This window comes from Equus caballus, chromosome 5 (assembly GCF_041296265.1).
Source record: "Equus caballus isolate H_3958 breed thoroughbred chromosome 5, TB-T2T, whole genome shotgun sequence".
Classification (NCBI taxonomy): Eukaryota; Metazoa; Chordata; class Mammalia; order Perissodactyla; family Equidae; genus Equus; species Equus caballus.
Window position 1 is genome coordinate 814,164 of NC_091688.1, and position 27,848 is coordinate 842,011.

The 27,848-nt window shown below is 50.1% G+C and overlaps 1 protein-coding gene across 5 annotated transcripts; it reads right to left on the reverse strand.

Annotated features, from left to right (window-relative positions):
• Positions 1-256: 256 nt before the first annotated feature.
• Positions 257-27,565, reverse strand: KISS1 (KiSS-1 metastasis suppressor). 5 transcript variants are annotated; one of them, XM_023640330.2, is made up of 5 exons: positions 27,416-27,551; positions 17,212-17,303; positions 16,053-16,231; positions 8,138-8,201; positions 7,156-7,495 (listed from the first exon to the last, which is right to left on the reverse strand). In XM_023640330.2, exons 1-5 carry the CDS (start codon positions 27,438-27,440, stop codon positions 7,457-7,459), a joined length of 399 nt encoding a protein of 132 aa, XP_023496098.1. In that variant the 5' UTR covers positions 27,441-27,551; the 3' UTR covers positions 7,156-7,456. The 5 variants fall into 5 exon arrangements, with proteins under 5 accessions (XP_070122325.1, XP_070122326.1, XP_070122327.1 ...); XM_070266224.1 differs by lacking the exons at positions 7,156-7,495; positions 8,138-8,201; positions 16,053-16,231; positions 17,212-17,303 and adding exons at positions 257-643; positions 2,524-2,664 and having other exon boundaries at positions 27,416-27,565; XM_070266225.1 differs by lacking the exons at positions 7,156-7,495; positions 8,138-8,201; positions 17,212-17,303; positions 27,416-27,551 and adding exons at positions 257-643; positions 2,524-2,664 and having other exon boundaries at positions 16,053-16,179.
• Positions 27,566-27,848: the final 283 nt, after the last annotated feature.

Sequence of the window (27,848 nt, forward strand, 5' to 3'; positions counted from 1 at the left end):
TTTTTTTTAATTTTTCAGTTTTTTAGTGATTCATTTTTAGTGTGTGTATGGGGTGTGTGTGTGTGTGTGTTTAAAAGTATTGATCTGCCCCGGATTGGAGAAAAAACCACCTGGTCCTTCACCACCTCTAGTCTGAAAAGCCCTGACCTCGGTGACACCAAAGCCATCGTAAAACCAGCTTAACGTCCAGTCGAGGAGACAAGGGAAACAGTCTCATCCGGCCTGCCGGCAAAAATTAGCCACAAAGCACACGCGGGTGAGTCGGCAGCATTTCCTTTATCGCTTCAGGACAGAAACTCCAGTCCCCCTCCCTCTGTCCTGCCCCCAGCCCCGGCCCCGCGCGCACGGACCCTCGTCGGTGCCGTTGGGGCCGCCCGCCGCCGGCCGTAGCGCAGCCCGAAGGAGTTCCAGCGGTAGGCGGGCAGCAACTTCGCCCGCCGCACGAGCGCGGCGCCCCGGGGCGCGGGGATCCGGAGGCTGCGGGGGGCGCACGGGCCCGGCCGCTGGGGTCCCGTCGAGCTCCCCGGAGACGGGCACAGCGAGGCCGCCCGAGGGCGCCGCCCGACGGGGTCGGGCATCCCCTCCGCGCAGCGCGGGCTCTGCGCCCAGGGGGCCAGGAGCGCCAGGGGTCCGAGCCACCGGCCTAGGACAGAGCCACAGAGAGAGGCTGCGATGAAGCCGGGCCCACAAGAGGCGGCTTCAGAACACCCACGGACATGCCCTCCTGGCTTCCTTTTTGTGCCCTGACCTCGAGCAAGCCCCGAGCTCAATGCCAGGCACCATCAGCACCAGCATCTTAGCTTGGATGGTGAGGCCCTTTGCTCCTCCCTTCTTCAACAGAGCTTTGACTTCAGATGTTTTCCAGAATTAATCTTAAATAGCGTTTATATGACATTACTTCCTTTTAGGAAGCAAGCAGGGCACAGCTTGGAAATAAAACGACAGTATTTGCTGGACACTTGGCCTTGCTCCTCCTCTTGGTTCATTGCTGGCCTCTGTCCCTCTCAGCATCAGGCTGGCCCACTGGACTGTGAGCCCCAGGGTGGCGGGTGTGTCCATTCCTGTCTGTCTCTGGGAGTGCCGGAAACAGTGCCTTGCTCATGGTGGGGCCTCAGCAAATGCTCGTTAAATATATGAAAGCTAATGAGAAGCTTGTGGTTACAGAAATCAAGAAATGGGAGCTGAGACCATCGTGCCCACGCAGCCCCCCAATAATTGTGACCCCATAATAAGAATCTGAGGACTGAATGTAAGAGTGGGAAATTATCTGGGTCGCCTCAGCCAGCTGCCCTCCTCCGCTCCGGGCATAATCAGTCTCTCCCCTTCGGACTGAAGGCAGACTGGGCTCATTGGGAAGGCACTTCACACGCAGGGCTCATTGAGTTCGCTATGATTTTTGCCAGTAAAATAGTGCAAGTAGCTCTTAGTAGAAAATAACCCCAGCCAATGTTGGTAGGAGATTAGTGGCAATGAGGCCTGGTGTGTGAGTGGGTGTGTGTTGGCAGGGCAGTTGGCTTTGAGCCCCACTCCTCCATGTCCTGGCTCACTTTGGAGGAGTGTGGGCGTCTCCAGATCTAATGAAGATCTTCCTAGGCGGCCTCCTGCCTTGCCTAGGGCCTGACTGAGATGCGGAGGGACCGTGGCTTCCTTCCTAGTTACAGCCACGTCCCAGCAGCAGGATCACTGCTCAGGCTCCTGAAAGCCTTTTGTCAAAAAGAGCCAAGAGCTCGTCGTCCTGGGGCAGTGGTGAGGTTATTCTCTGGGGGCCTCCCTCAGCCAGAAAAGACACCTGAGCCCAGGAGAGAAGACACTGCGGGCAAAGGGTACCAGACCCGTGTTCTTTTGATCCGGGATATCTTATGCAGACAGTGAAATCAAATGTGTAGAGTCTGCTGCACGTCTCACTGGAGACGCTGAGGTCCGGACAGGCTCAGCGCGCTTCTAGTCTGCCGAGAGAGCTGCCCCCAGGCAGTGGTAGCCCCACTGCACTCTAGCTCGGCCCTCCGAGGCACTCGTGGGGAGCTGTGTGCCACTGGGCGTCCCAGCGGTTGGCTGGCGACTCTGGGGAGGCTTGGTTCCCTCTTGGGGCCTCAGTTTCTCCTGTTCTTCAGTTCCACAGTGAACTCACACGGTTGACAGGTATTTGGATCTGTCCTTCTGTTTAGGTTCTTTTTTTTTTTCAAATTCCCCACAAAGTGTCTGAGGTCACTGATAAAAGAAACCTACCTTGTGAATTCCTTCTCAATAGGTCTGTACAGAGAGGTGGTCGGCGTGGAGCAGAGAAAGCGTGCAGGAGCCCGGTGGTTAACAAGCACCTAGACCCAGGGGAGCCTCCTGACCCCCATAACAGTGGCAAGACAGCCCTCACTTGCAAGGGATTCCCCTGAATGAGTTGCCTGGGCCCATCTCAGTTTCCCAGTAGATGCACTGTTAAACTCACTTTGATAGACTAGCTATAATCTGAAAAATATGGTAACTCTCACTTTGCAGCTCCTCCCACCCTTCTTCCCAAACAGTGCGTACCTGTGGATCTAGGCTGCTCCACGGGCGCCGCCTCTTCTAATGTCTCCCTGAAGGAGGTGGCACAGAGGAAGAGCAAGAGCTGCCACGAAACCAGCGAGTTCATCTTGGTGAGATGATGCAGGTCCTGGAAGTGCCCTGAGGCTGAGACAGAGAGAGGGAGGAAGGACCAGGTCAGGTGCAGGGTCTGGGCTGGGTGCCGGGGCAGAGCCTGGTATGAAGAGGAAAACCCTGGAAGGGAAGAGACAGCCCCTGTCCTTGGAGGCCTCCAGTGGAGGGATGAGTCTGAACAGATGCATCGTAGAAATGACGCTGAGACCACATGCAGAGTATCGTCGTCAAAGCTGAACTCATGCTAAAGGAGGATTGTTAGGGAGGGCTTCCTGGAGGAAGTGAGACCAGTAAAGTTAGGAAGGAAGAAGGATCCATACTGATGGAAGGGGCAAGCTTGCTCAGGCTGGAGAATGGCCCAGATTCTGAATCTCAGGTTTGCTTGAGAGGAATGCTGGAGAAAGGAGGGGTGAGATGCAATGTGTCGGAGTGAGCAGGGAGGGGTGAAGGGAAGTGGGGCAAGGCATTCTGCCGAGTGAAGGACCTTGGGATCCAAACGTTGGCTCTGGAGCCTGGGAGCTGGCTCTTCTCCCCTCCAGCAGGCTTTGCATCAGTCCTGGTCTGCTTTCCTCATTAGAATGTGCCTTCTCGACCTGGCCCAGTTCCCTCCTGCTGTAATAGTCACTTAATTCTCCTTTTCAAGAAAAAGGGAAGAGAGAGGCAATCATCCTGCGCTCTCTCTTTCTCATGGCCTTTCCCAGCCTTGAAGACCGTCATTAAATTGTCTTATTGCCTATAATTCAGGGAAGAGAAAAACCTTTCCCTGATTTCTCAGGTCGATTGTCTCTATATTCTATTCTCCGCGGGCCGGGAGGATGTGAATGGAATTGACCTCAGGATTTAGGCCGTTGAGGTGGGAGCTGTGTGCCCTCATCTCCCTTCACCCCGTCTCCCTTTCCCCTCTCGTGTCCTCTACCCCCAGCACACAGTGCTTCCAGCTCCCATGTCTAATTCCTCTTTGAAAAAGTCGTCAGACACTTTGAGAGTGTCCAACAGGCGTGATTAATGACAAACTGATAGGGAGGAGGTTGCGCTGTAGGCTCAGCGAAAGGGTGTCAGCGCCAGATCTAAGGGCTGGAGCCTTCTGCCAGAGGCAGCTCCTAATGGTTGCTCAGCCCCATCCATCCCTCTGTCCTCGCCCCACTCTCCCTTCCCCTCCACACTCCCTCCAGGACCCAGGCATGGGTAGATGGTAGGAATCCTGAAACAGGATCAGGAATATCCGAATCTGGCCCCAGTTCTGCCCTGCCTCCCAGTGGGACATGAGCAAGCCTTATTGCTCCGTCTACATAATATGAGCATCGGATCAGACTGGCCACTAACTGTCCCCTCAGATGGTCACTTATCCTCATGGACTTTGTGTGTTTGTTTTTTTTTGAAGATTGGGCCTGAGCTAACATCTGTTGCCAATCTTCCTGGTTTTTCTTCTCCCCAAAGCCCCCCAGTACATAGTTGTATGTTCTAGCTGTAGGTCCTTCAGCTCTGCTGTGCGGGACGCCGCCTCAGCATGCCTGATGAGTGGTGCGGGGTCCACACCCAGGATCTGAAGCGGAACTGGTGACACCCTTGGCTGTGGAAGTGGAGCGCACAAACTTAATCACTGGGTCACAGGGCCGGCCCCTCCTGGTAGATTTCGATTCTGTGACACCAGAAACCCAGACCTTGGCTCTCTGCGTCTGCCTTAAGGCCTGGGACGGGGCGTTGGGGTAGAGGCAGGATCAGTCCACTAGAGAGAACAGTGTAAACCAGTCCTTTTGTGGTTCCAGCCCCCGGGGGGAACGGGGTCCAGGTTGGTTGAGGAATCCTTCCTGATCAGAGTGCGGCCCAGGCACCAGGCGTGCACAGGGGTGCCAAGACCCACGGCTGCTTCTGCAGCCCCTCCCCCAGATCGCAAGTCTAGCACGAGAAGCTGAGCATTTCAGAATAACAGTGCACTGGGAGGATGGGCCTGTGGGTACACAGGAGCTGTGGGGGCTGCGGGAGCCCCGCTTGGAGGGTCCAGGCAGGCTTACTGCAGGACTGGCACCTGAGCTGAGTTTCTCAGCTCAAGTCAGCCGATGAATAAAGGTTTATAGAAGGCAGTCCGAGCAGGGGAAGTTGGAGCGCTGGCCAGGCTGGGTGTGGAGGGAACTGTGGGTCCTCCAGCCCGCCAGGAGGGTGGGCTCTGTTGGAGAGAGAGAGTGAGGTGGCTAGGGCGGGGGCCACGAAGGGGCATCATCCCAGAGGGCTGAGCCAGAGAGGAATGTGCATAGATTTGCACTTCAGATGGAGCATTCTGGCTGCCCTGCAGAAGCAGGATGGCACGTGAGGAAGCGGGGAGAAGGCAAGCTGTGTGGGTAGCAGGCAGTGCTCCTCTCACCTGTGATAGAGAGCGCTTACTATGGGTGCCACGAGAAAGCTCTGGTCATCCCCCACTGCCTGACCGGTGCACGTGCGCATACACACACACACACACACATGCACATACACACGCACCCACACAGATTCCCCCAACTCTGAACACATGTGGTAGAGTTGAATTGTTTGGAAAAGAACTGTCAGCTTCCAAGGGGCCGCAATGTGGTTTCCCTGCCTGTGGGGCTTTTCTACTTAGTAACAGAAATTCCAGGCATGATCAGAAAGCTTTTGAGCTGGGGTGGCCTCCCTCCTGGGGGGACCCCAGTTCTCAGTGCAGGGGGCTCGAAGGGTGGGAAGGGACTCTGTAGGAGGTTTGGATTTGCCATCCATAAGTTGGAGGAACTGCTCAGAGGAGCCGTGATAAGCCCATGAGCCCTGAGGGGTCCCCCAGCTCCCTCTAATCCCAGCCACAGAGAGTTCATTCATTGCATGTATTCCTGCCACAGAAAGGGGAGTCCTTGGGAGGGTCTTGCCTTCACAAATAAAATGCAAAAGTCAGTGTATTCATCTGGACATCCCAGAATAATCTGGCCAACCTGGTCCTCAGGAAGGATCACCCCCTGCCCACCCCAGCCTGCCCGGGACACATCTGTCAGTCCAGGAACTGAATTCCTGCTCCCACCTCCAGAGCTTCCCCAGGCTGGGCAGACCCCTCCCAGGTGTGGATGCCGCCTCCCAGGTGTGCATGCTGCTGTGCACCTACCTTGGCGCTGTCCTGGGGCGGTGGGAGTGCCGTAGGGTCTCTGAGGCTGTGACTATTGAGGTGAGTGGACGCCCGGAGGGAGGGGAGCTGTGCTCCTGGGCTTGCTCTGCCAGCCCCCGATTGTGTCCCTTTATAAAGCCCTGAGTGACGTCTCCAGGCACAGGCCCACCTCTGCCTCTCTCCCTCCTCCTTAGACCCCTCAGAGAGCACGGCCCGTGCTGCTGTCTCCTGCCTCCTGCCTCCTGGCTCTCAGGACTGAAATCAGCCTCTTCCTCCCCCAGAAGCTCTCCAAGGCTGGCTGTCTGATTGTCATGAGTTCCCTCCATCCTCCTCAGCCCCTTCTTCCAGACCGGCTCAGCTGGAGACCCATTCTGCCCCAAACAACGTGGAAATGGACTATTTGTGAGATGTCTTGTTCCCCCTCTGGACAAGAGCCACGAGCATACCCAGTGTGAGGTGAGCCTGGTAAAGGAGGAGGCAAGGAGAGGAGGGGGTGCAGTCTGACTGGGGGTCCTTGCTCCCACAGGCTCCCAGCTCTGGCCAGCTCTGCTTGGGTCTCAGACCAGAAGGTAGCTCCTGGACTATCTGCCACTCGGGCGAAATTCTCTCTTTTCTCCTTCCTTCCTTCCTTCCTTCTTCCTGTCATTCCCTAAACAATTGCTGAGCCGTTGCTCAGCACAGGGCTTTGAGATGAATATGATGTGGTTAGACGGTGAGGCAGGTATGTAAGCAGCCGGCTAAGAGAGCAGAATAAAATGGCAGGAGGTGGACATACGTGGGAAGTGCTAAGGGGACGCAGAGAAGTGACTTCCAGGTGTAGCACATCGGAAGAAGCTGCTCCTGGGACCCACGTCTGCATCTCTTGGTGGGTGATCACACTGCTTTGTCCTGGTCCCTCGCTTTGGAGGCAGGGGTGGGTCCCCTTCCCTTTGCACACTCAGCACACACTCCGTTGCCAGTACAGACGTACAGGCTTTCACAGAGTTACTAAACGTATGCCTTGCTCTTTCTTGGGCCTGCAAGAGCGCTCCTTACCTTTGATGAGGGCTCCCCAGGATGGAGACTGTTCCCTCTATCAGACTGGGGCTCTCGGAAGGTGGGGCTACATCTCTCTCCAACAGGAAGCTCTCCCAGCACAGGCTCTACCTGGTGGGTGCACTGTGCAGACATCCCCTTAATTAATGGTTGAGAAGCACTTCCTGCCAGTATGCAGGATTAATACCCATCACTGTCTAGTGCCTACTGCTAACAGGGACTTGCAAACATGTTGTCTCACCCAGTAGGACTATTACACCAGGACAGAAATAAAAGCCTATGGGAGCAGGCCTACCCCTCGCCATGTGCAATGATGTGTGCGTTGCCTGCCCTGAGTCAGGGAGTGGACCTAGGGGGCTAGAGACACCGACTTTGAGTCTCACACACACTCACAGCTCAGGGGTTTAATCCTTCCCTTTCCTCCCATAAATACAGCGCAGGGTGTGATACCAGCCCCAGGCCCCTCTCTACGGGGCCCTGGATCTTTGCTCCCAGTCGTCTTGACAGCCTCTTGAGTTGACTTGGGGATTTGAAGTCAGTCACTTGTCTCCATCCTTCCTTCTGGACTTGGAGAGGTCCGAGTATGATGGGAGATGAGTCAGTGCAGGGTCGGGGCCTGAGGGAGTGGCCCCCATTTCCTTTCCAGCCCCTTAATCAAAGATCCAAGTTCAAGGAGCTCATCTCCACTGTTCAGACCATTGAGCTTGCACCTTGAAGCCTCTGGAACAGCTGTGGGAGCCAAAAATCATTACTCCAGACAAAGAGTGGGGAGCAGACTCAATATCTAGGTTACTATGGAGCAGAGCTGGCCTTGAGAGCCGGAGCAGTGCCAAATGCAGACACGGAGAGGGGCCACGGGGCGTGTCAAGGCACTGGCCGTAGGGCCTCCCCCAGCTTCTCAGAGAGCTCATATCCTGTCAGGTGCTTCAAAGGGAGGGCCTGGGGACCACTGCCCCATGCCTGCCCCAAGGAGAGGACAAAATCTGCCACCTGCTTTTCCTGCTGTCATTGGCTGTCACACATCCTCTCTATGCCTGGGGCCCGACTCCGCCAGGTCCCCGGAGATCTCTGGCACCTTCTGGCTGAGTCACCTAAACTCCCTGAGTCTTCATTTCTTTGGCTCTAATAAGAAGCTATTAATAGCCACCTTCCTGTCTACCCAGACTCCTTACGCACAGGTGCTCACAAGTGCCCTCACCTCATCTGCTCCTGTCGAATGGAAAAGGCACAGGGAGGGAAGAGGAGCTGGGGCTGGCCATCCTGGGGAAGGAGGTCTGAGGGGAGATGGGGCAGGTCCTCTGCACTGGAGGCAGCAGTTTGACCAACTCCCTGTGCTCCCCCACCCCAAGGCACCCCCACCCTGCCACTTACCGCACTCAGGAAGGGGATGTTGGAGGCATTGCCCAGGAAGCCAAAGGCGACAGGGAAAAAGCTCCTAGGAGCAGAGGGGTGGAGGAGTGGTCAGTGATGGCCCCGGAGGGGAACATAGAAGGTAGTGAGGCAGAGGTCCACCCAAAGTCTCCAGCTTTGGCTCCCAGGAGAGTGGGCCCTGGGTACTGGCGGGGGGCTTGGTTCTGCACCTATTTCTTAGGCAGTCAGGTGGAAAGACTAAGAGTGAAGACCCTGCGGTCAGACTCCTTGTGTTCAGATCTTGGCTCTGCCGTTTACCGGCGCTGTAGAAACTTGGTCAAAGTCCTTCTCTTCTCTGAGTCTCAGTTTCCAGACACAAAACGGGGTTGATAATAATAGTGTCTACGTCACAGGACCTTACACCAGAAACGCTCAGGATAGTTTATTTTTATGATTGTCCCTGTCTTCTCCCTAGTTGGGTGTGCACCACCTGCTGCAGGTTTCCTGGGCTCCGGGCACGTGTTCATTCCCCCTCACACCCTGGCACCCCTACTCTTATCGAACCCACCCTGGCAAGCCCGGCTGGGGGCAGATGTGTGATGCTTCAAAGGGCGTAGAGGCCCTGGTTGGTATGGGAAGGGATCCCTGTGTGTAGTAGAGAGGTAAGGGGTTAGGAATTTGAATTCTGGCTGTACTATCTGCTTTTCTTGGGTCTCAACTCCCCGAGGTTCACCTGCTTCTCTGAGGTCCTGATAGCTCTGATTATTAGCATTTTTTTATTGAGTTCATAATAGTTTACATCATTGTGAAATTTCAGTTGTACATTATTTCTTGTCTGTCACCACATAAGTGCCCCCTTTCACCCCCTGTGCCCACCCCCCAACCCCCTTCCCCTGGTAACTACTGAGCTGTTTTCTTTGTCCATGTATTTGTTTACATTCAACATTATTGAAATCATCTGGTGTTTGTCTTTCTCAGTCTGGCTTATTTCGCTTAGCACAATTCCCTCTGGCTCCATCCATGTTGTTGCAAATGGGATGATTTTGTCTTTTTTACTGGCCGAGTAGTATTCCGTTGTATATATATACCACATCTTCTTTATCTAATCATCAGTGGATGGGCACTTGGATAGTTTCCATGTCTTGGCTGTTGTAAAATAGTGCTGCAGTGAACATAGGGGTGCATATGCTACTGTGGATTGTTGATTTCAAGTTGTCTGGGTAGATACCCAGGAGTGGGATGGCTGGGTCATATGGTAGTTCTATTTTTAGTTCTTTGAAGAGTCTCCATACTGTTTTCCGTAGTGGCTGCACCAGTTTGCATTCCCACCAACAGTGTATGAGGGTTCCCTTTTCTCCACACCCTCTCCAACATTTGTTATTTTTAGTTTTAGTGATTATAGCCATTTTAACAGGCGTAAGGTGGTATCTTAGTGTAGTTTTGATTTGCATTGCCCTGGTGATTAGTGATGTTGAACATCTTTTCATGTGTTTATTGGCCATCTGTATATCTTCTTTGGAAAAATGTCTGTTCGTATCCTCTGCCCACTTTTCGATCTAGTTGCTGTTTTTTTGACATTCAGTTGTGTGAGTTCCTTATATATTATAGATATTAACCCCTTGTCGGATATATGATTTGCAAGTATTTTCTCCCAATTGGTGGGCTGTCTTTTTGTTTTGATCCTAGTTTCTTTTGCCTTGCAGAAGCTCTTTAGCCTGATGAACTCCCACTTGTTTATTTTTTCTTTTGTTTCCCTTGTCTGAGAAGACAAGGTGTTCAAAAAGATCCTTTTAAGTTCGACGCCAAAGAGTGTACTACCTATATTATCTTCCAGGAGTTTTATGGTTTCAGGACTTATCTTCAAGTCTTTGATCCATTCTGAGTTTATTTTTGTGTATGGTGTGAGATAATGGTCTACTTTCATTCTTTGGCATGTGGCTGTCCAGTTTTCCCAATACCACTTAATGAAGAGACTATCTTTTCTCCATTGTATGTTCTTGGCTCCTTTGTCGAAAATTAGCTGTCCATAGATGAGAGGTTTTATTTCTGGGCTTTCAGTTCTGTTCCATCGATCTGTGTGCCTGTTTTTGTACCAGTACCATGTAGTTTTGATTGCTATGGATTTGTAGTACATTTTGAAGCCAGGGATTGTGATGCCTCCAGCTTTGTTCTTTTTTCTCAGGATTGCCTTAGCAATTCGGCATCTTTGGTTGCCCCATATGAATTTCAGGATTCTTTGCTCTATTTCCATGAAGAATGTCATTGGGATTCTGATAGGGATTGAATTGAATCTGTAGATTGCTTTGGGTAATGTGAACATTTTAACTATGTTTATTCTTCTAATCAATGTGCATGGAATCTCTTTCCATCTCTTTATGTCATCATCTATTTCTTTCCATAATGTCTTATAGTTTTCATCGTGTAAGTCCTTCACCTCCTTGGTTAAATTTATTCCTAGATATTTTATTCTTTTTGTTGTGATTGTAAATGGAATTGTATCCTTGAGTTCTCTTTCTGTAAGTTCATTATTAGAGTATAGAAAAGCAACTGATTTTTGTAAGTTGACTTTGTACCCTGCAACTTTACTGTAGTTGTTAATTATCTCTAAGAGTTTTCCGATGGATTCTTTAGGGTTTTCTGTATATAAGGTCATGTTGTCTGCAAACAGTGAGAGTTTCACTTCTTCACTCCCTATTTGGATTTCTTTTATTCCTTTCTCTTGCCTAATTGCTCTGGCCAAAATCTCCAGTACTATGTTGAATAAGAGTGGTGAGGGTGGGCACCCTTGTCTTGTTCCTGTTCTCAGGGGGATGGCACTCAGTTTTTGCCCATTGAGTATGATGTTGGCTGTGGGTCTGTCATATACAGCCTTTATTATGTTGAGGTAATTTCTGTCTATCCCTTTTTGTTAAGAGCTTTTATCATAAATGGCTGTTGGATCTTGTCAAACGCTTTCTCTGCATCTATTGAGATGATCATGTGGTTTTTATTCCTCATTTTGTTGATGTGGTGTATCACATTGATTGATTTGCAGATGTTGAACCATCCCTGCATCCCTGGTATAAATCCCACTTGATCATGGTGTATGATCTTTTTGATGTATTGCCGTATTCAGGTTGCCAATATTTTGTTGAGGATTTTTGCACCTATGTTTATCAGCAATATTGGCCTGTAGTTTTCCTTTGTTATGTTGTCCTTGTCTGGTTTTGGTATCAGAGTGATGTTGGCCTCATAGAATATGTTAGGAAGTGTTCCATCTTCCCTGATTTTTTGGCATAGCTTGAGAAGGATATGTATTAAATCCTCTCTGAAAGTTTGGTAGAATTCCCCAGGAAAGCTGTCTGGTGCTGGGCTTGTATTTTTGGGGATGATTTTGATTGCTGTTTCAATCTCTTTACTTGTGATTGGTCTGTTCAGATTATCTATTTCTTCTTGACTCAGCTTTGGGAGGTTGTAAGAGTCTAAGAATTTATCCTTTTCTTCTAGATTGTCCATTTTGTTGGCATATAGCTTTTCATAGTATTCTCTTATTATCCTTTGTATTTTTGTGGTGTCCATTGTTATTTCTCCTCTTTCATTTCTAATTTTGTTTGAGATTTCTCTTTTTTCTTTGTAAGTCTGGCTAGAGGTTTGTCAATTTTATTTATCTTCTCAAAGAACCAGCTCTTTGTTTTGTTCATCCTACTGCCTTTTTGGTTTCAGTTGCGTTTGTTTCTGCTCTGATTTTTATTATTTCTCTCCTTCTGCTGATTTTGGGCTTTGTTTGTTCTTCTTTTTATAATTCAGTTAGGTATAGCTTGAGATTGCTTATTTGGGATTTTTCTTCTTTGTTAAGGCGTGCCTGTATTGTGATGAATTTCCCTCTTAGTACCACTTTTTCTGCACCCCATATGAGTTGGTATTGTATGTTTTCATTTTCATTTGTCTCCAGATATTTTTTGATTTCTCCTTTAATTTCTTCAATGATCCTTTGGTTGTTCAATAGTATGTTGTTTAGTCTCCACATCTTTGTCCCTTTCTCAGCTTCTTTATTGTAATTAATTTCTAGCTTTATAGCATTGTGATCAGAAAAGATGCTTGTTATTATTTCAATCTTCTTAAATTTATTGAGACTTGCCTTGTTTCCCAACATATGGTCTATCCTTGAGAATGTTCCATGTGCACTTGAGAAGAATGTGTATTCTGCTGTTTTTGGATGGAGTGTTCTATACATGTCTATTAAGTCCAACTGGCCTAGATTTTCAGTTAATTCCACTGTTTCCTTGTTGACTTTCTGTCTGGATGATCCATCCATTGATGTGAGTGGAGTGTTGAGGTCCCCTACTATTATTGTGCTGTTATTAATATCTTCTTTTAGGTTTGTTATTGGTTTCTTTATGTACTTTGGTGCTCCTGTGTTGGGTGCATAGATATTTATAAGTGTTATGTCTTCTTGATGGAGTGTCTCTTTGATTATTTTACACTACTCCTCTTTGTCTCTCTTTACCTGCCTTATCTTGAAGTCTACTTTGTCTGATATAAATATGGCAACACTACTTTCTTTTGTTTGCCATTAGCTTGGAGTATCATCTTCCATCCCTTCACTCTGACTCTGTGTTTGTTATTGGAACTGAGATGTGTTTCCAGGAGGCAGCATATTGTTTGGTCTTGTTCTTTAATCCATCTCACCTCTCTGTGTCTTTTTATTGGAGAATTCAATCCATTTACATTTAGGGTGATTATTGATATATGAGGGCTTAATGCTGCCATTTTGTCACTTGTTTTCCATTTCTCCTGCATTTCCTTTGTTTCTTCTCCTGTGTGTTTCAGTCTACCAGCTGAGTTATGTAGTTTTTTTATGTTGTGTTTCTTTGTTTTCTTCTTATTTATTATTGGTGTCTCTGTTCTGATTTTTTGTTTAGTGGTTACCATGAGTTTTGTATTCAAAATCTTGTAGATAAGATAGTCCATTTTCTGATGGCCTCTGATTTTCTTAGACTAACCGATTCAGTCCCTCTCCTCTTTCCCTCCTAAGTTGTTTTTCTCATATCTTATTCCATCTTGTGTTGCGAGTTTGTGGTTAAAACGACAAGATTATCTTTGTTTTTGGTGTTTTCCTTCCCTTTATCTTTAATGTTATACTTGAGTATTTGCTAACCTGTTCTGATGTATAGCTACAATTTTCTGATTTTGTCTACCTATTTATCTCCTTACTCTGTGCTTTGTAACCCCTTTCTCCCTTTTTGTTTTTCAGGTATGAGGGCCTTCTTGAGGATTTCTTGTAGGGGGGCTCTTGTGGCTACAAACTCCCTTAGTTTTTGTTTATCTGGGAAAGTTTTTATTTCTCCACCATATCTGAAGGATATTTTCACTGGATAGAGTATTCTTGGCTGAAAGTTTTTGTCCTTCAAAGATTTGAATATTCTAGTCATTCCAGTCTCTCCTAATCTGTAAGGTTTCTGAAAAGAAATCTGCTGAGAGCTTGATGGGGGTTCCTTTGTAGGTTATTGTCTTCTGCCTTGCTGCCCTTAGTATTTTTTTTTTCGTCATTCACTCTTGACAGTTTCCCTACTATAAGCCTTGCAGTAGATCTTTTTATATTGACATGTTTAGGAGATCTGGCAGCTTCTTCCACGTGGATTTCCATCTTCTTCCCCAGGTTTGGGAAGTTCTCTGCTGTTATTTCTTTGAACAAGATTTCTGCTCCATTCTCCTTCTCTTCTCCCTCTTGAATGCCTATAATTCTTATGTTGCATTTCCTCATTGAGCTGGAGGTTTCTTGGAGACTTTCTTCATTTCTTTTTAGTCTTAGTTCTCTCTCCTCCTCCGTCTAGAGCATTTCAACATGTCTATCCTCAATTATGCTGATTCACTTCTCTATGATATCTGCTTGAGCAGTCAGAGAATCCATATTTTGTTTTATCTCATCAATTGTGTTTTTCATCTCTAATATTTCTGATTGGTTCTCCTTTATAGTTTCAATCTCTTTTGTGAAGCAGCCCCTGAACTCATTGAATTGTTTCTCTACATTCTCTTTTACCTCGTTGAGTTTTTTGATGATAGCTGTTTTGAATTCACTGTCATTTAGATTACATATTTCTGTGTCCTCAGGACTGATTTCTGGGTTCTTGTCATTTTCTCTCTGGTCTGGAGATTTACTATAACGTTTAATACTGCTAGAGGGTGTGGCTCTGTTTTTGCATGTTGTGTGCTATTTGGTCACAGTTGCCACCTATCGCCACTGGGTGGGGGTCAAAAGTCACGTATTCTGAGCTCTCCGCCTTCAGCCAAGATCCTGGGCACTGGAGCCAGCTCTGGGGGAGGGGGGCGCTTTCACCTCGGTAGGGGCTTTCCCCTAGGCTGCGAGGGCCCTCAGGGATCTTTGATGTTCCTGTGGATGAACGTCCCCTGCTTCGTTCCTTCCCTCCTGGAGGCTGTGCATGGTCCTGGATTGCTGTCTTTTGAGGAGAATGTGAAGTTCTCTCTTACCCCATTCCACCTCCTCCAAGGGGTCTCCAGTGTCTCTGCCCCCCATTGTATGGCTGTGTGGGTGGTCTCTCAGACGTCTTTTGTGTTGTGTGGATGTCCCCTGTTGGAGTACAAATGTCCTTTTCATTGTATGGTGGAGGGGAGAGTGCCGGGAAAGCTCACGCTGCCATGACGCTGACGTCACTCTATTATTATTATTATATTTTGTCCCTTACAATGCTGCTGCAAGGCATCTTTGTCAAGGTCTACTTCTGGTTTGAACTACTAAACCTGCAGTAGCCCCACTTACACTTTGAAGCCCTCCATAAATGGTAGCCATTGTCGGAATTTGCTTGTCTCCTATTCAATTGCAATTTCCTCAGGAAGTTTCTCCTTGTTTCATGCCATATCCCCATATCAGCCCTGCATTTGGCACACAGTAGATGCTTTTTATATATTTGACTGAATAAATGACTGTTTGAGTAAAGCCATATTTGAATGTTGAATAAACGGATGGCAGAGCATGGTGAGAAAATTCAGTTTCTGGAAGCTGCACTCCCTGATGTCTGTAAGGTCTAGGTCATTCAGGCGAATCAAGGTGTTTTCAGGGCTGCACTGAGCAAGTGGAGGCTTTGTGAGAACCCAGTGGCTCCTGCTCCCAGCTCCTTCCCGTGAGGCCATAGCCATGATTCTCCATCCTCCATCATCCTCACCCCACCCCCCTTCTCTCCACAGGGCTCCAAGGCACTCAGGTCTCCCCTCCCTCCCCCATATTCCATGAAGGCCATTCTTCTCCTTGAGAACCCTCCAGTCTTCTCTGAGACCCTCCCCACCTCTCAAGGTCCTGCTTCCTCTAGGACACCTCCCTGGCCCTGAATGTGGCCACACATCCCTCCTAAGTTCCACTCTGCCTTTCACTAGGCCCAGGCTGACACAGGCCAGGCTGAAGGGTGTGGGACCAGGAGCTAGAGACACCTGGATCAAGTCTAGATCCTTTGCACATGACTTGTGAGGCCTCGGGCAGGGGGCACTCTCTGAGCGTTGGTTTCCTATCTGTGAAGCGGAGGACAATCATGCAGTGGGTTGTGGAGATGACAGATGAGATGATGATATGAGCGTACTTGGTGCATGTTAGGGGCCTGGCAAATGCTGGCTCACTGCCCCTGCTCCTTGTCTAGATCGCTGGACTGGAGGGCAGCTCTGGCCTCCTCCCTGGTGACAGGCACAGTGCTGGGCACACAGCAGGTGCTCAGTGTTTGCTGATTGGTGGGCTTATCCCTCCAATTTACCCTTCCACCTACTGGAGGAGGGCCTTCCCAAGTGTCTGCCTGACACCCCTCCCATTCTCAGTCCTTCATCAGCTCCCATCTCTTGTGGATGAAATTCAGCCTCTGCACACCCTGCTGGTGGTGTTGCCCAGACCGGGTGAAGTGATCTTAGCTACTCAGAGGCCCTGTGGACCTGTCCCGGGGAGGGAACTGGCACTCACTTGAAGAGGTTAAAGAATCCGTAGGTTTCCAGGCACATGCCCAGAAGGGGCCAGCGCAGGAGCACAATGACCACACCTCCCAGGAAGAAGCTGGTCCCCTTGAGCTTGTGCCTCTGGAAGAAGAAGGCGAGCATCTTCCTCAGGCCAATGATGAGGGACAGGCCCACCAGGAACAGGAGCTGCGGGGCAGGGAGAGGAGCATGAGCGCCAACACACCAGCCCCTCGGGGTCAGGGGCCAGGTGCTCCGCCGTCAGGCGTGGGGCAGGGCTTGCTAAGGAAGGACGACATCAGAGAGGGCAAGCCAGCAACGTGGCAAAATCCCAGAGCCTTGAGTAGTTCAGGCTTGTTAGGAATGGGACTGCCCAGAGGCAGGGGGATGGACAAGGAGAAATTTGAATGTCTCTAGCTTCTCACTCAGTCTGACCCAGTTTCTTGGACCCCAAGCACTTCTTCGTGTAGGACTCCATTTCTCACCACACCTCCAAGGAAGATGGGACAGACAATGAGCATCTCTCTGTCTGACAAATGGTGCCTAAACGTGTTAAGCGGCCTTACCCAACATCCCACGGAGCCGTCAGCACTCCGCTGCCTGTGAAGTCACATCCCAGGCCCCCCGCTCTGCGGCCCTGCCACTCCTAACGACCCCTTCACAGTGCCTGGACCCCATCAGATGTTTGGGTCTGGCTTTCTTCCCACGTGTTCCACCCCGCTGGAAGTGCTCTGTCTGCCTCCATGCCCGTCTCCTTTCCAAATGCATTTTCATCCTTCTCTCACTGGGTGTGCTCTTTTCTCCACGCACCTTGTTTCACACCAAATGTGTTCATCTTATTGTGACTTTACCCTGCCCCAACTTCCTCCCCAGTCGTGTATGTCCGTGTGGCATCCCTGTCCCTAGGCGGCGGGATTCCCATGGCAGGAACAGAGTCGGATTCATCTCGGCGTCCCCAGGGCCTCACCCAGAGCTTGGCATGAGAATCCGGGTCCTCAGGTTCTCTGTGCCCAGCAGGCCTTGCTGTCCATCCCAGCCACGCTCGCCTGCCCACACTTGATGGTGCCTGACCCCTGGATGGGCACAGTCTGAATGAACTGGGGCTGACCCTCCCAGCAAGAGAGACCTCAGGTAGGTTGGCGGGGGAGGTACACAGGGCTGGCACTCACGTTTCCGAAGGCCAGGAGCACTGCATCAAAGTACAGGAGTATTCCAAAGAGGACGAAGAAGACACCGAAGCCAGTGGTGCCCACACCAATCTCTGCAATGGGCAAGGAAGTCGTCGGGGGAGGGCTTTGGGGGCAGGTTGGGGTGCTGGAACTTTCCCCCATTGCTGCTGGACAGGAGCCCGCTGGGGGCTGGGGGCTGGGGTGGCTCTATTTCCATCCGGGAATCTCACTTCCGTGGTCTCAGGGATGAGGGGACGAGAAGGGAAAGGAAGGATGGGCAGGAACCTCTGTTTAGCACCTGGGAACTGGTGATCTGTTCTCTGCGTATGGCTCTGTCCTCACAGCAACCCCATGAGGCAGCTGGTGCCACCCTCACTGCTTCCCATTTTCGGCTTCCTCCTGTCTTCAAATGCTACACCATCCAGATCATTCTCAGGGTTGGTTCCTGGCATAACACAAACGCCTGCCTACTCTCTTCTGTCCTCTTGCCCTTGGGACCTGCTGATGCCCAACCCACACCCGGGCAGGAGAAGACCACTGAGAAGTCATGGCGGCCAGCCCCAAACAGTCTCCGAACCACCCGGCTGTCCTGCTCTACTTCCCAAGAGGCTTGTCCTCCTGAACAATGCTTCACACCATCTCATCGCTCCTCTACACTGCCCGTCCCCAGCTTCCGGGTGATGACCTCTCACACTTGATTGGAAAAATAGAAGTTGTCAACCAGGAATGTGCTCATCTTTCCACCTGGGAGTCCACACCCTAGCCTGCACCTGCTCCATTCTCCTCCCTGCTCCTGCAGCAGCCACCTTGGCTGCACTGCCGTATGCCCCCGAGCCTCCTGACTTCAGCCTCAGTGCTGGGCAGGCCTGCGCAAGGTGGACCCACACTGCCAGAGCCCCTCCCAGTCTGCCCCTGCCTTCTGGCTTTGTGCCTCAGGGCCTTCTGGGAAGCTGCAGGAGTTTGCTCAGAGCCAGTGAGCACAGAAGAGAAGTGCAAGATATTAAGCCTCTCTGGTTTGGTCAAGGGCTACATTTTTGACAATTTGACATGCTTTTCAGATCCAGTGAAGAAAAGTTGTAACAATAACAGGATATGAAGTTTCTTTCCTTTTCTTTTCTTTTTTGCTGAGGAAGATTTGCCTGAGCTAACATCCATTGCCAATCTTCCTCTTTCTATGTGAGGTGCTGCCACAGCACGGCCACTGACAGACAAGAGATGTGGGTCTGTGCCTGGGAACCAAACTCGGGCCACCGAATTGGAGTGCACCAAACTTAACCACTAGGCCATGGGGACTGGCCCTGAAGTCCCTTTTTTCTTAAACCCTCTCCATCAGGCAGAATTGTTAATTTTGCTTATTTTTGCCACTCTGATAGTCAACAAATGACAGTTCATTGTGTTGCTTCATTTTTAAATGGAATTGATTGAATTTTTAATTTTAAAGATTTTATTTTTCCTTTTTCTCTCCAAAGCCCCCTGGTACTCAGTTGTGTGTTTTTAGTTGTGGGTCCTTCTAGTTGTGGCATGTGGGACACCGCCTCAGCATGGCTTGATGAGTGGTGCCATGTCCAAAACCAGTGAAACCCTGGGCCACAGAAGCGGAGCATGCGGATTTAACCACTCAGTCAGGGGCTGGCCCCCATCTTAACCATTTTTAAGTGTGCAGTTCAGTGGCATTAAGTACAGGCACACTGTCATACAACTGTCATCATCATTCATCTCCAGAGCTCTTTTCCTCTTACAAAACTGAAACTCTGTCCCCATTAAACACTATCTCTCCTTCTCTCCTCGCCCAGTGCCTGGCACCCACCATTCTTCTTTCTGTTTCTGTGGTTCTGACTGCTCTAGGCACCTCATATAAGTGGGATCATACAGTTATCTGTCTTTTTGTGATTGGTTTATTTCACTTAGCACCATGTCCTCAAGGTTCATCCACGTTGTAGTGTGTGACAGGATCTCCTTCCTTTATCAGGGCTCAGTAATATTCCAGTGTGTGTAGAGACCACATTTTGTTTATCTATTCATCATCCATGGCCATGTGGGTTGCTTCTGCCTCGTGAATAGTGTGAATGATGCTGCTGTGAACACGGGCGTGCAAATAGCTCTTCAAGACCCTGCCTTCACTTCTTTTGGACAAATACCCAGAAGTGGAAGTGCTGGATCAGATGGTAGTTCTATTTTTGCCTTTTTGAGGAACCACCATACAGTTTTCCATTGTAGCTGCACCATTTTACATGTGCACAAGGGTTCCAGTTTCTCCACATCCTCACCCACCCTTGTTATTTTCTGTTTTTTGTTTTGTTTTGTTTTTGATAGCATCCATCCTAATAGGTATGAGGTGGTACCTCATTGTGGTTTTGATTTGCATTTCCCTAAGGATTAGGGATGTTGAGCATCTTTTCATGTGCTTGTTGGTTATTTATAAATCTTCTCTGAAGAAGGGTCTATTCAAGTCCCTTGCCTATTTTTTAAACAGGTTGTTTGGGTCTTTTGTTGTTGAATTGGAGGAGTTCTTTACATATTCTGGATATTAACTCCTTATCAGATGTATGACTTGCAAATATTTTCTCCCATTCCATAGGTTGCCTTTTTGCTCTGTGGATGTGTCCTTTGGTGCATAAAAGTTTTTAATTTTGATAGTTCAGTTTACCTATTTTTTCCTTCGTTGCCTATGCTTTTGGTCTTGTATCTGGAAAAGCATCGTCAAATTGAGTGTCAGGAAGCTTTTCTCCTACGTTTTCTTCTAAGAGTTATAGTTTTACCTCTTACTTTGATCTAAAATGAACTTTCAGATAATTAGGTGTATATATATAAACCTTGTGACATAAGGTAAGGGTCCAGTTTCATTCTTTTGCCTGTGGATGTCCAGTTTTTCCAATGTCATCTGTTGAAAAGACCGTCCTTTCACCATTGAATGGTCTTGGCTCCCTTGTTGAAAATCCTGTGGCCGTCAAGGCCAGGTGTGTCTCTGGGCTCTCTGCTCTAGTCCATTGGTCTCTGTGTCTGTCTTTATACCAGTCCCACACTGTTTTGATTACTGGAGATTTGTAATAAATTTTGAAGTCAGGAAGTATGAAATCTCCAACTTTGTTGTTCTTTTTCAAGATTGCTTTAGCTATTTGAGATCTCTTGAGATTCTATATGAATTGTAGGATGGGTTTTTATATTTATGCAAAGAAATGCCATTGGGATTTTGATAGAGATTGCGTTGAATCTGTAGATTTCTTTGGATAGTAGTGACATCGTAACAATCTTAAGTCTTCCAATCCATAAACACAGGATCTTTCTATTTATTTGTGTCTTTTAAAATTTCTTTCAGCAATATTTTGTGGTTTTCAGTGTACAAATATTTTGCCTCCTTAGTTAAGTTTATTCCTAAGTATTTTATTTGTTTTGATGCTGTTATATATTTCAAAAATTATTTTTATTTATTTATTTTTTTTTGCTGAGGAAGATTCACCCTGAGCTAACATCTGTGCCAGTCTTCCTCTACTTTGTATGTGGGTCACTGCCACAGCATGGCCATTGATGAGTGGTGTAGGTCTGCGCCCGGGAATGGAACCAGGGCCACCGAAGCAGAGCACGCCACTAGGCCACAGGGTCGGCCCTCGATGCTGTTATAAATGGAATTTTGTTGCTTCCTTTTAGAAAATTACTATGGGGTTGTATGACTTCAACTTTATATTGTACATACAGTTTTGCAACTTGCTTTGTTTACTTAATATAGCTGGAATGCCTTATTTTCTTTTTATTGTAAATTTTATGGAAGATAGGAACATGGCGGGAGTATCTTTTTAAACTACAACATGTAAAATTTTATTAAAAATTGAAGTTGGCTTAATGTTCTTAAAGAAAACATATAGGCAATTTTTAAAGAGAAAAATCTTACTGGACTTGTTAACACTTTAGAGTTGATCCTCACAATCTCTATGAAATTGGTATTATTGCCATGCTTTTATAGATAGTTGTAAAAAGTTTGGTTGTTAAGAGGCAGAACTGTAAAAACAAAACAAAATAAAAACAAAATTATTGAGACGACTTCTTGGCTAAGTTATATTTACAACTGAAAGAAAATGAAACAATGGGTTAACTTTTTTCTTAGTTTAAATAAATTGAATTAAAAAAATAAAAATATCTGTTATTAGCTTACACCTGCCATAAAAATAGGTCATTGATCTCAGTTCTGATGATATGCCCTGTCTCCCTCAGCAGATGTTTTTATGTGGAAACACAACGTGAGCATTTTATTGGGTTGATCTTGTTAAATATCCATATGTCCACCCTGCAAACACTTAGGAACAGCCTCTACTCATTTTGTAGAAACAGCATAAGTTTCTCAAATGCACACTTAGGTCTTCTGTTCTATATTATACTTTCTTCTGCAACAATGATTTGCTGGTTGGTGTGTTTACTACTTTTCCACTTGTTCCACGCTCTTCTCGAAGGGCTGGTGCAGTTCTAGAATTTTCCTGGGACGGGTCACACACTGTGCTTCCAGCATTCAGCGGAGAAACTGCACCGTGGACACAAAACCTCACAGAAAAGGGTCAGAAACTGTGTTTCTCACTCACAAGCCTCAGACCCTCCTCGGCGATTCAGTCAAGTGACCAGCAGGGCTGCCCCTGAAGTTCCCTTTGGGCAGCGGGCATGGCCGAGAGGAAGGGCAGGACAGCAGTGCCAAGCCCGCCAGGGGTGGCCGGCGGCCCAAACCTCGCGACCTCAGTGCCCAGCAGCTCCGGAGTGGCTGCCCAGAGGCGCCGTGGCCCGCAGCCCACTGCAGGGACTGAAGGCAGGGGCCAGGCCTGGTGCCATCAGAGGGGGAAGCAGTGTCACCTGGAGCGGGCGGGGCCCTCGGCCAGGGCTGTGCAGGGAGCCTCCGAACACCACTCACTTCTCTCTCACTCTCTTTAATTTTGCACAGAAAAGTGGCAAGTCCAATACAAAGAATTTCTCCTGAACCGTTTGAGTTGCCACCGGGCACTCGTCACCCTGAATACTGCGGCGTGGTTTCCTGTGCTCTGCTGCACGGCCAGGACACAGCCCTTTAAGTCTGGAGATTAGTGTTGATCCATTCCTGCGTCTAACCCTCAGCCCCCGGGCGGGGTTCAGGGGGGTCCCAGGAATATCATTTACAGCAAAATGGTCCAGTTCCCAATCCCATGTGGCATTTGGTTGCCACATCTCTAGCCTCATGTCTGGAACAGCTCCTCCGTTTCTCCTTGACCTGGACACTTTTGAAGGTTCGGGCCGGTTACTTTGCAGTTGTCCCCTCTTTGGTTTGTCCCATGTCTCCTCGTGACTAGATGCAGGACATGCAGACATATCAACAATCGTGGTGCTGTTTTCTTCTCACTGCCTCTATTACGTGACCCACGGTTTCCATACTGTGAAGGCACTCTCCACCCCAGCCCTGACGCCCAGGATGCTTCACCTGCCCTGGCACCAGGCCAGCCCAGAGTGAATACCTTTCCACCAGCTGGGGCTCTGACACCAGCTCTGGGCTCCCCCCTCTCCACCTGATGGTTTTAGGACTAAAGTTCAGGAAGAAGAAGGAGGGAATGGAAAGAGAAAGAGCTTTCCTTCAGTTTTCAAAGCTAACAATAGTGATGACTAGTAATAACCGCCAGCACTGATGAACACACGGTGCCAGGCACAGTCCAGCACTTCAAGCACTAACTCATCTACTTTTCATAGCTGCCTATGAGATATGTATTCCGTTAGCTCCATTTCACAAGCAGAACTGAAACTCCGCCGGGGGTACACAGCCAACAGCTGGCAGAACCAGGGGTTGAAGTCTGGCTCTAGAAAAACTGCCTTTAACCAACCCTGCCCAGTCCACTTCCGCCTCCCACACCCCTCCACAAAACTGCTCCTGCTTTGGCCACCTGTGATGTCCACGTTCCCAAATCCAATGGACAGGCACCAGTCCTCGTCCGTCAGCAGCTGGCCACTCCCTTCCTGAAGTGTCCTCTCTGGGCTTGCACGATTCCGTGCGGTTGATTTCCCCCTGCTGCTCTCACCACCCTTCCCCGTCTCTTTTGCCAGCTCCTACTTCTCTTTTTTCCTCTTGCGATTTGAATTGCTCAGGGCTTCGGCTCCAGCTCGCTTCTCTTCTCGTTCTACCTCCACACGTAGCCCACGTCTTTGTGTATCACTGGTGTGCTGACAACATCCATGATTGTCTTTCTGCCATGCCTTTCTTTGAGCTTCCAAACTCACATCTAGCTGGCTGCTTAGCGTATCTGCTTGGTTTTCTCTCTCCGCGGTATTGTGAACTCAACAGGTCCAAACCGGGCTCCTGGTCTTCCTTCCTTAAACTCACACCTCCCTTGGTTTCCCCCAAACGAATAAAAATGCCTCTGCCACCCAGCCCGAGAGCCGGCGCTGAGCCTCCTCACTGGCCCTGCCCTCTCCCCGTTCAATCTGCAGCTAAGTCTTATTGCTGCTTCTCCCCACATGCATCTTGAAGGGAGTCCATTTTGCTTCCCTCTTACCGCTTAATGCCAAGCCTCCATCCCCTCTTTCCTGACTCCCTCAGCTAACCCCAGGTAGTCTCCCGCTTAATCCTGCCACCCTCTTATCCCTTCTCCACACAGCAGTCAGGGATCTTGGAAAACATTCAATCCAATAATGTTCGCGCACTGCATAGAATCCTTCATGGCTTCCCACTGGGCTTAGAATGAAACAGCGTCCTCCCATCCACACCTTGGCTTACAGGCCTTGCAGGTTGGGGCCCAGGCCTGCTGGTCCAACTTCATCTCCTGCCACTATCCCCCTTGCCTGCCGTACTCCAACCACATTATTGTTTCCCTGATGAACCTTTCTGCCTCAGGGCCTTTGAATATGTGGTTTCCTCCCACTTGTTATCTGCTTTACTGCATAATCATCCTTCAAATCTCAGTGTAAATGTCAGTTCCTCAGGGAACACTGATCCACTCTCCCTTCCCTGACCTAATCTGGTTCCCTCATTTCTCTCTCTCATAGGACTTATCACATTTTCATTTAATAAAATGTTGGCTTGCTATTGGGCTCAGGCTCAGCCCTCTTCTCTCTCTATTTTTATTTCTTAGATCAGTGGTTCTCAACTTGGGGTGGGGGAGGGAGAGGAGGGGGCGATTTTGTTCTCCATGGGACGTTTGGTAATGTCTGGAGACATTTCCGGTTGTCATAACTAGGAGTGGTAGTATGCTACTGGCATCCAGTGAGTAGAGGCCAGGGATGCTGCTAAAAGCCTATAAAGCACAGGACAGCCTCCACAACAAAGAAGTACCCTGCTCCAAAATGTCAGTAGTGGGGAGGCTGAGAACTGTGCCCCAGGCATGTCACCAGCTCTCATGGTTCTAAATACCATCAAGATGCTGGTAAGTCTCAGATTTCTCTGTGTGTCCCAGACTCATAGACCTGACTTCACTTAAGATCTCTCCTGGATGTCTACTGGCACATCAAACTCAACACGTCTAGCAGCCAACCCCTGCTTCCCCCCACTCAGACTTGTAATTGCTCAGGAGAAGTACTGCAGGCATTCCTGACTTCCGGCCACCACACCCCAATGCAGTGCACCAGCATTCCTTCCAGCAATTTCCTCAGGAAGAACCAGCATTGACCTCTTCCCACCAGGACAGCACTACCGCCCTGCTCTCCTGCCCCGTCTCACCTCAGACTGTCTCCTGCCCCGTCTCACCTCAGACTGTCTCCTGCCCCGTCTCACCTCAGACTGTCTCCTGCCCCGTCTCACCTCAGACTGTCTCCTGTCCCGTCTCACCTCAGACTGTCTCCTGCCCCGTCTCACCTCAGACAGCTCTCGTACGCCGTCTCACCTCAGACTGTCTCCTGGCCCGTCTCACCTCAGACTGTCTCCTGCCCCGTCTCACCTCAGACTGTCTCCTGCCCCGTCTCACCTCAGACTGTCTCCTACACCGTCTCACCTCAGACTGTCTCCTGCCCCGTCTCACCTCAGACAGCTCTCCCACGCCGTCTCACCTCAGACTGTCTCCTGCCCCGTCTCACCTCAGACTGTCTCCTGCCCCGTCTCACCTCAGACTGTCTCCTGCCCCGTCTCACCTCAGACTGTCTCCTGCCCCGTCTCACCTCAGACTGTCTCCTGCCCCGTCTCACCTCAGACTGTCTCCTGCCCCGTCTCACCTCAGACTGTCTCCTGCCCCGTCTCACCTCAGACTGTCTCCTGCCCCGTCTCACCTCACACTGTCTCCTGTCCCGTCTCACCTCAGACTGTCTCCTGCCCCGTCTCACCTCAGACTGTCTCCTGCCCCGTCTCACCTCAGACTGTCTCCTGCCCCGTCTCACCTCAGACTGTCTCCTGCCCCGTCTCACCTCACACTGTCTCCTGCCCCGTCTCACCTCAGACTGTCTCCTACACCGTCTCACCTCAGACTGTCTCCTGCCCCGTCTCACCTCAGACTGTCTCCTGCACTGTCTCACCTCAGACAGCTCTCCCACGCCGTCTCACCTCAGACTGTCTCCTGCCCCGTCTCACCTCAGACTGTCTCCTACACTGTCTCACCTCAGACAGCTCTCCCACGCCGTCTCACCTCAGACTGTCTCCTGCCCCGTCTCACCTCAGACTGTCTCCTGCCCCGTCTCACCTCAGACTGTCTCCTACACCGTCTCACCTCAGACTGTCTCCTGCCCCGTCTCACCTCAGACTGTCTCCTGCACTGTCTCACCTCAGACAGCTCTCCCACGCCGTCTCACCTCAGACTGTCTCCTGCCCCGTCTCACCTCAGACTGTCTCCTGCCCCGTCTCACCTCAGACTGTCTCCTGCCCCGTCTCACCTCAGACTGTCTCCTGCCCCGTCTCACCTCAGACTGTCTCCTGCCCCGTCTCACCTCAGATTGTCTCCTGCCCCGTCTCACCTCAGACAGCTCTCCCGCACCGTCTCACCTCAGACTGTCTCCTGCACTGTCTCACCTCAGACCCCTCCTGCGCCGTCTCACCTCAGACAGCTCTGCTGCCCCGTCCCACCTCAGACAGCCCTCCTGCACCACCTCACCACAGAACTTGTTTCCCCTTGCTTCCCTCATCCCTCCACAATCCATTCACAAGTCGGCATCTGGAGTAAACCTCTTGAAAACGTACACAGATCTTGTTCCGCCTCTCCCAAAAACCCTTCCTTGGTTTCCCAGCTTATGGAGATAGTACCAGCGTCCTCAAAGAGTCTACCTCCCCCTTGGCTCTCTGAGTAAACTCCTACTACTCCTTCCTACTCACTTGGCTCCAGCCACACCAGCCTCTTAGTTCTTCAGACACGCCTTGTGTTCTAATGTCTCTGGGCCTTTTCCCCGGCTGTCCTCGCCTCCTCGAGCATTTTCCCCTCCAGACAGCTGCACGGCTTTCTTGCTCCCTTCCTGGAGGTCTCTGTTTCAAGGCCCCTTCCCAGTGCAGGCTTCCTCCCCACTCTGTGAGCACTCCCTAGCCACCTTATCTTGTGTTTTTGTCCAGAGGACCCATCGCCATCTGACCTTCCACATTCTGGCTCTTTGCCTGTCGGTGACCTGGAACGTAAGCAGGGAACACTGCAGTCTACTCTGCCCAACACAGTGCTTGGCACAGAGAGGAGACGAATTTGCTCCGTCAATGGATGAATATTCTCTCCAGTTTACAGCCGAGACACTGGGGCTGGGGTCTTTAAGGAACTCACACAAGTGAAGCTCACAGAGCCACGGTCCCCACCCTCCCAGACCCGTGGACGAGCTCTCTGTCGTTCCCCCAAAGGCAGGGGCAGGAAGTTCAGGAGTGGGGATATGGTGGTTCAGGGAGGGGAGTGGAGCTTACTTTCTGATAAGAAGGGAGCCAGGGCCACCTGACACCTGAGACTGTGGGGAGGAAGGATGTCGGAGTGGGCAGAGGCCTTCTGAGTCTACCTTTGCAGCATCCCAGGTCCAAGACCCTGAATGGGAAAGGGACCAGCCTGAGTGGTGAACTTGCCAGCTCCCCCAGGCACTGGCCTCTGGCCCCCCGGGGGGCCCTGAGCAACTCCCCACCCACCGGAAGGCAGGTGAGCCACCCCCGGCCCTGGCCCCGCTGCCTCAAGGATGCCAACACAGCAGCTCCCACATATTGGCTCCAGAGGTCACCTCGTCGGTTCCCCAGAGAGAGATCTTGGCTGAGGGGGGCATCTCAGCCCCACCCCACCCTGGATACCCCATTCCAGCCCCGCCCCCTCGACAGCACCAGCTGCGCACTCACTCTGCCATTCAGTGATGGAGATCATGCCGTAGGCTGCCTGGGGGGCCTTCTGGGTGGGAGCTGGCACAAGGTGAGGAGCAGAGAGGACCGAGCTCACACGTGTCAAGGGAAGCTGACCCTTGGTAAGTTGTGAAATGAGCCTCTGGTGAATCATTAACCCCCAACATGAACGGCTGCTTAAAGTCGCAGGCGCCCCTGGCCCGGTCCTTCCCAGAGGACACTGCCCCTCCCACTCCACCCACCCGACCCTCCCATGCCCACCCTCCCTGCCCTGAGGCTGAGTTCAGCTGTTTCCGTCCTCTCTGCAAACCGGGCTGTGCGTGGAGCAACAGGCAGGCAGGGAATGTGGGCTCCTGACGCGGTTTGGTAGGGGGTGCGGGAAGAGTTGGCCTCTGTTTCTCTGGAAAAGTACTAAATTCACCCTGTAAGTGAA

What these genes read in the sequence shown, in the direction of transcription:
- KISS1 (XM_070266224.1), bottom strand. Translation starts at nt 27,440, where the DNA reads ATGATCTCCATCACTGAATGGCAGA. An exon ending in CTCCATCACTGAATGGCAGA is followed by an intron (nt 2,665 to 27,415) that starts GTGAGTGCGCAG and finishes TCTCTGTCTCAG; the next exon opens with CCTCAGGGCACTTCCAGGAC. An exon ending in GGAGCAGCCTAGATCCACAG is followed by an intron (nt 644 to 2,523) that starts GTACGCACTGTT and finishes GCTCTGTCCTAG; the next exon opens with GCCGGTGGCTCGGACCCCTG.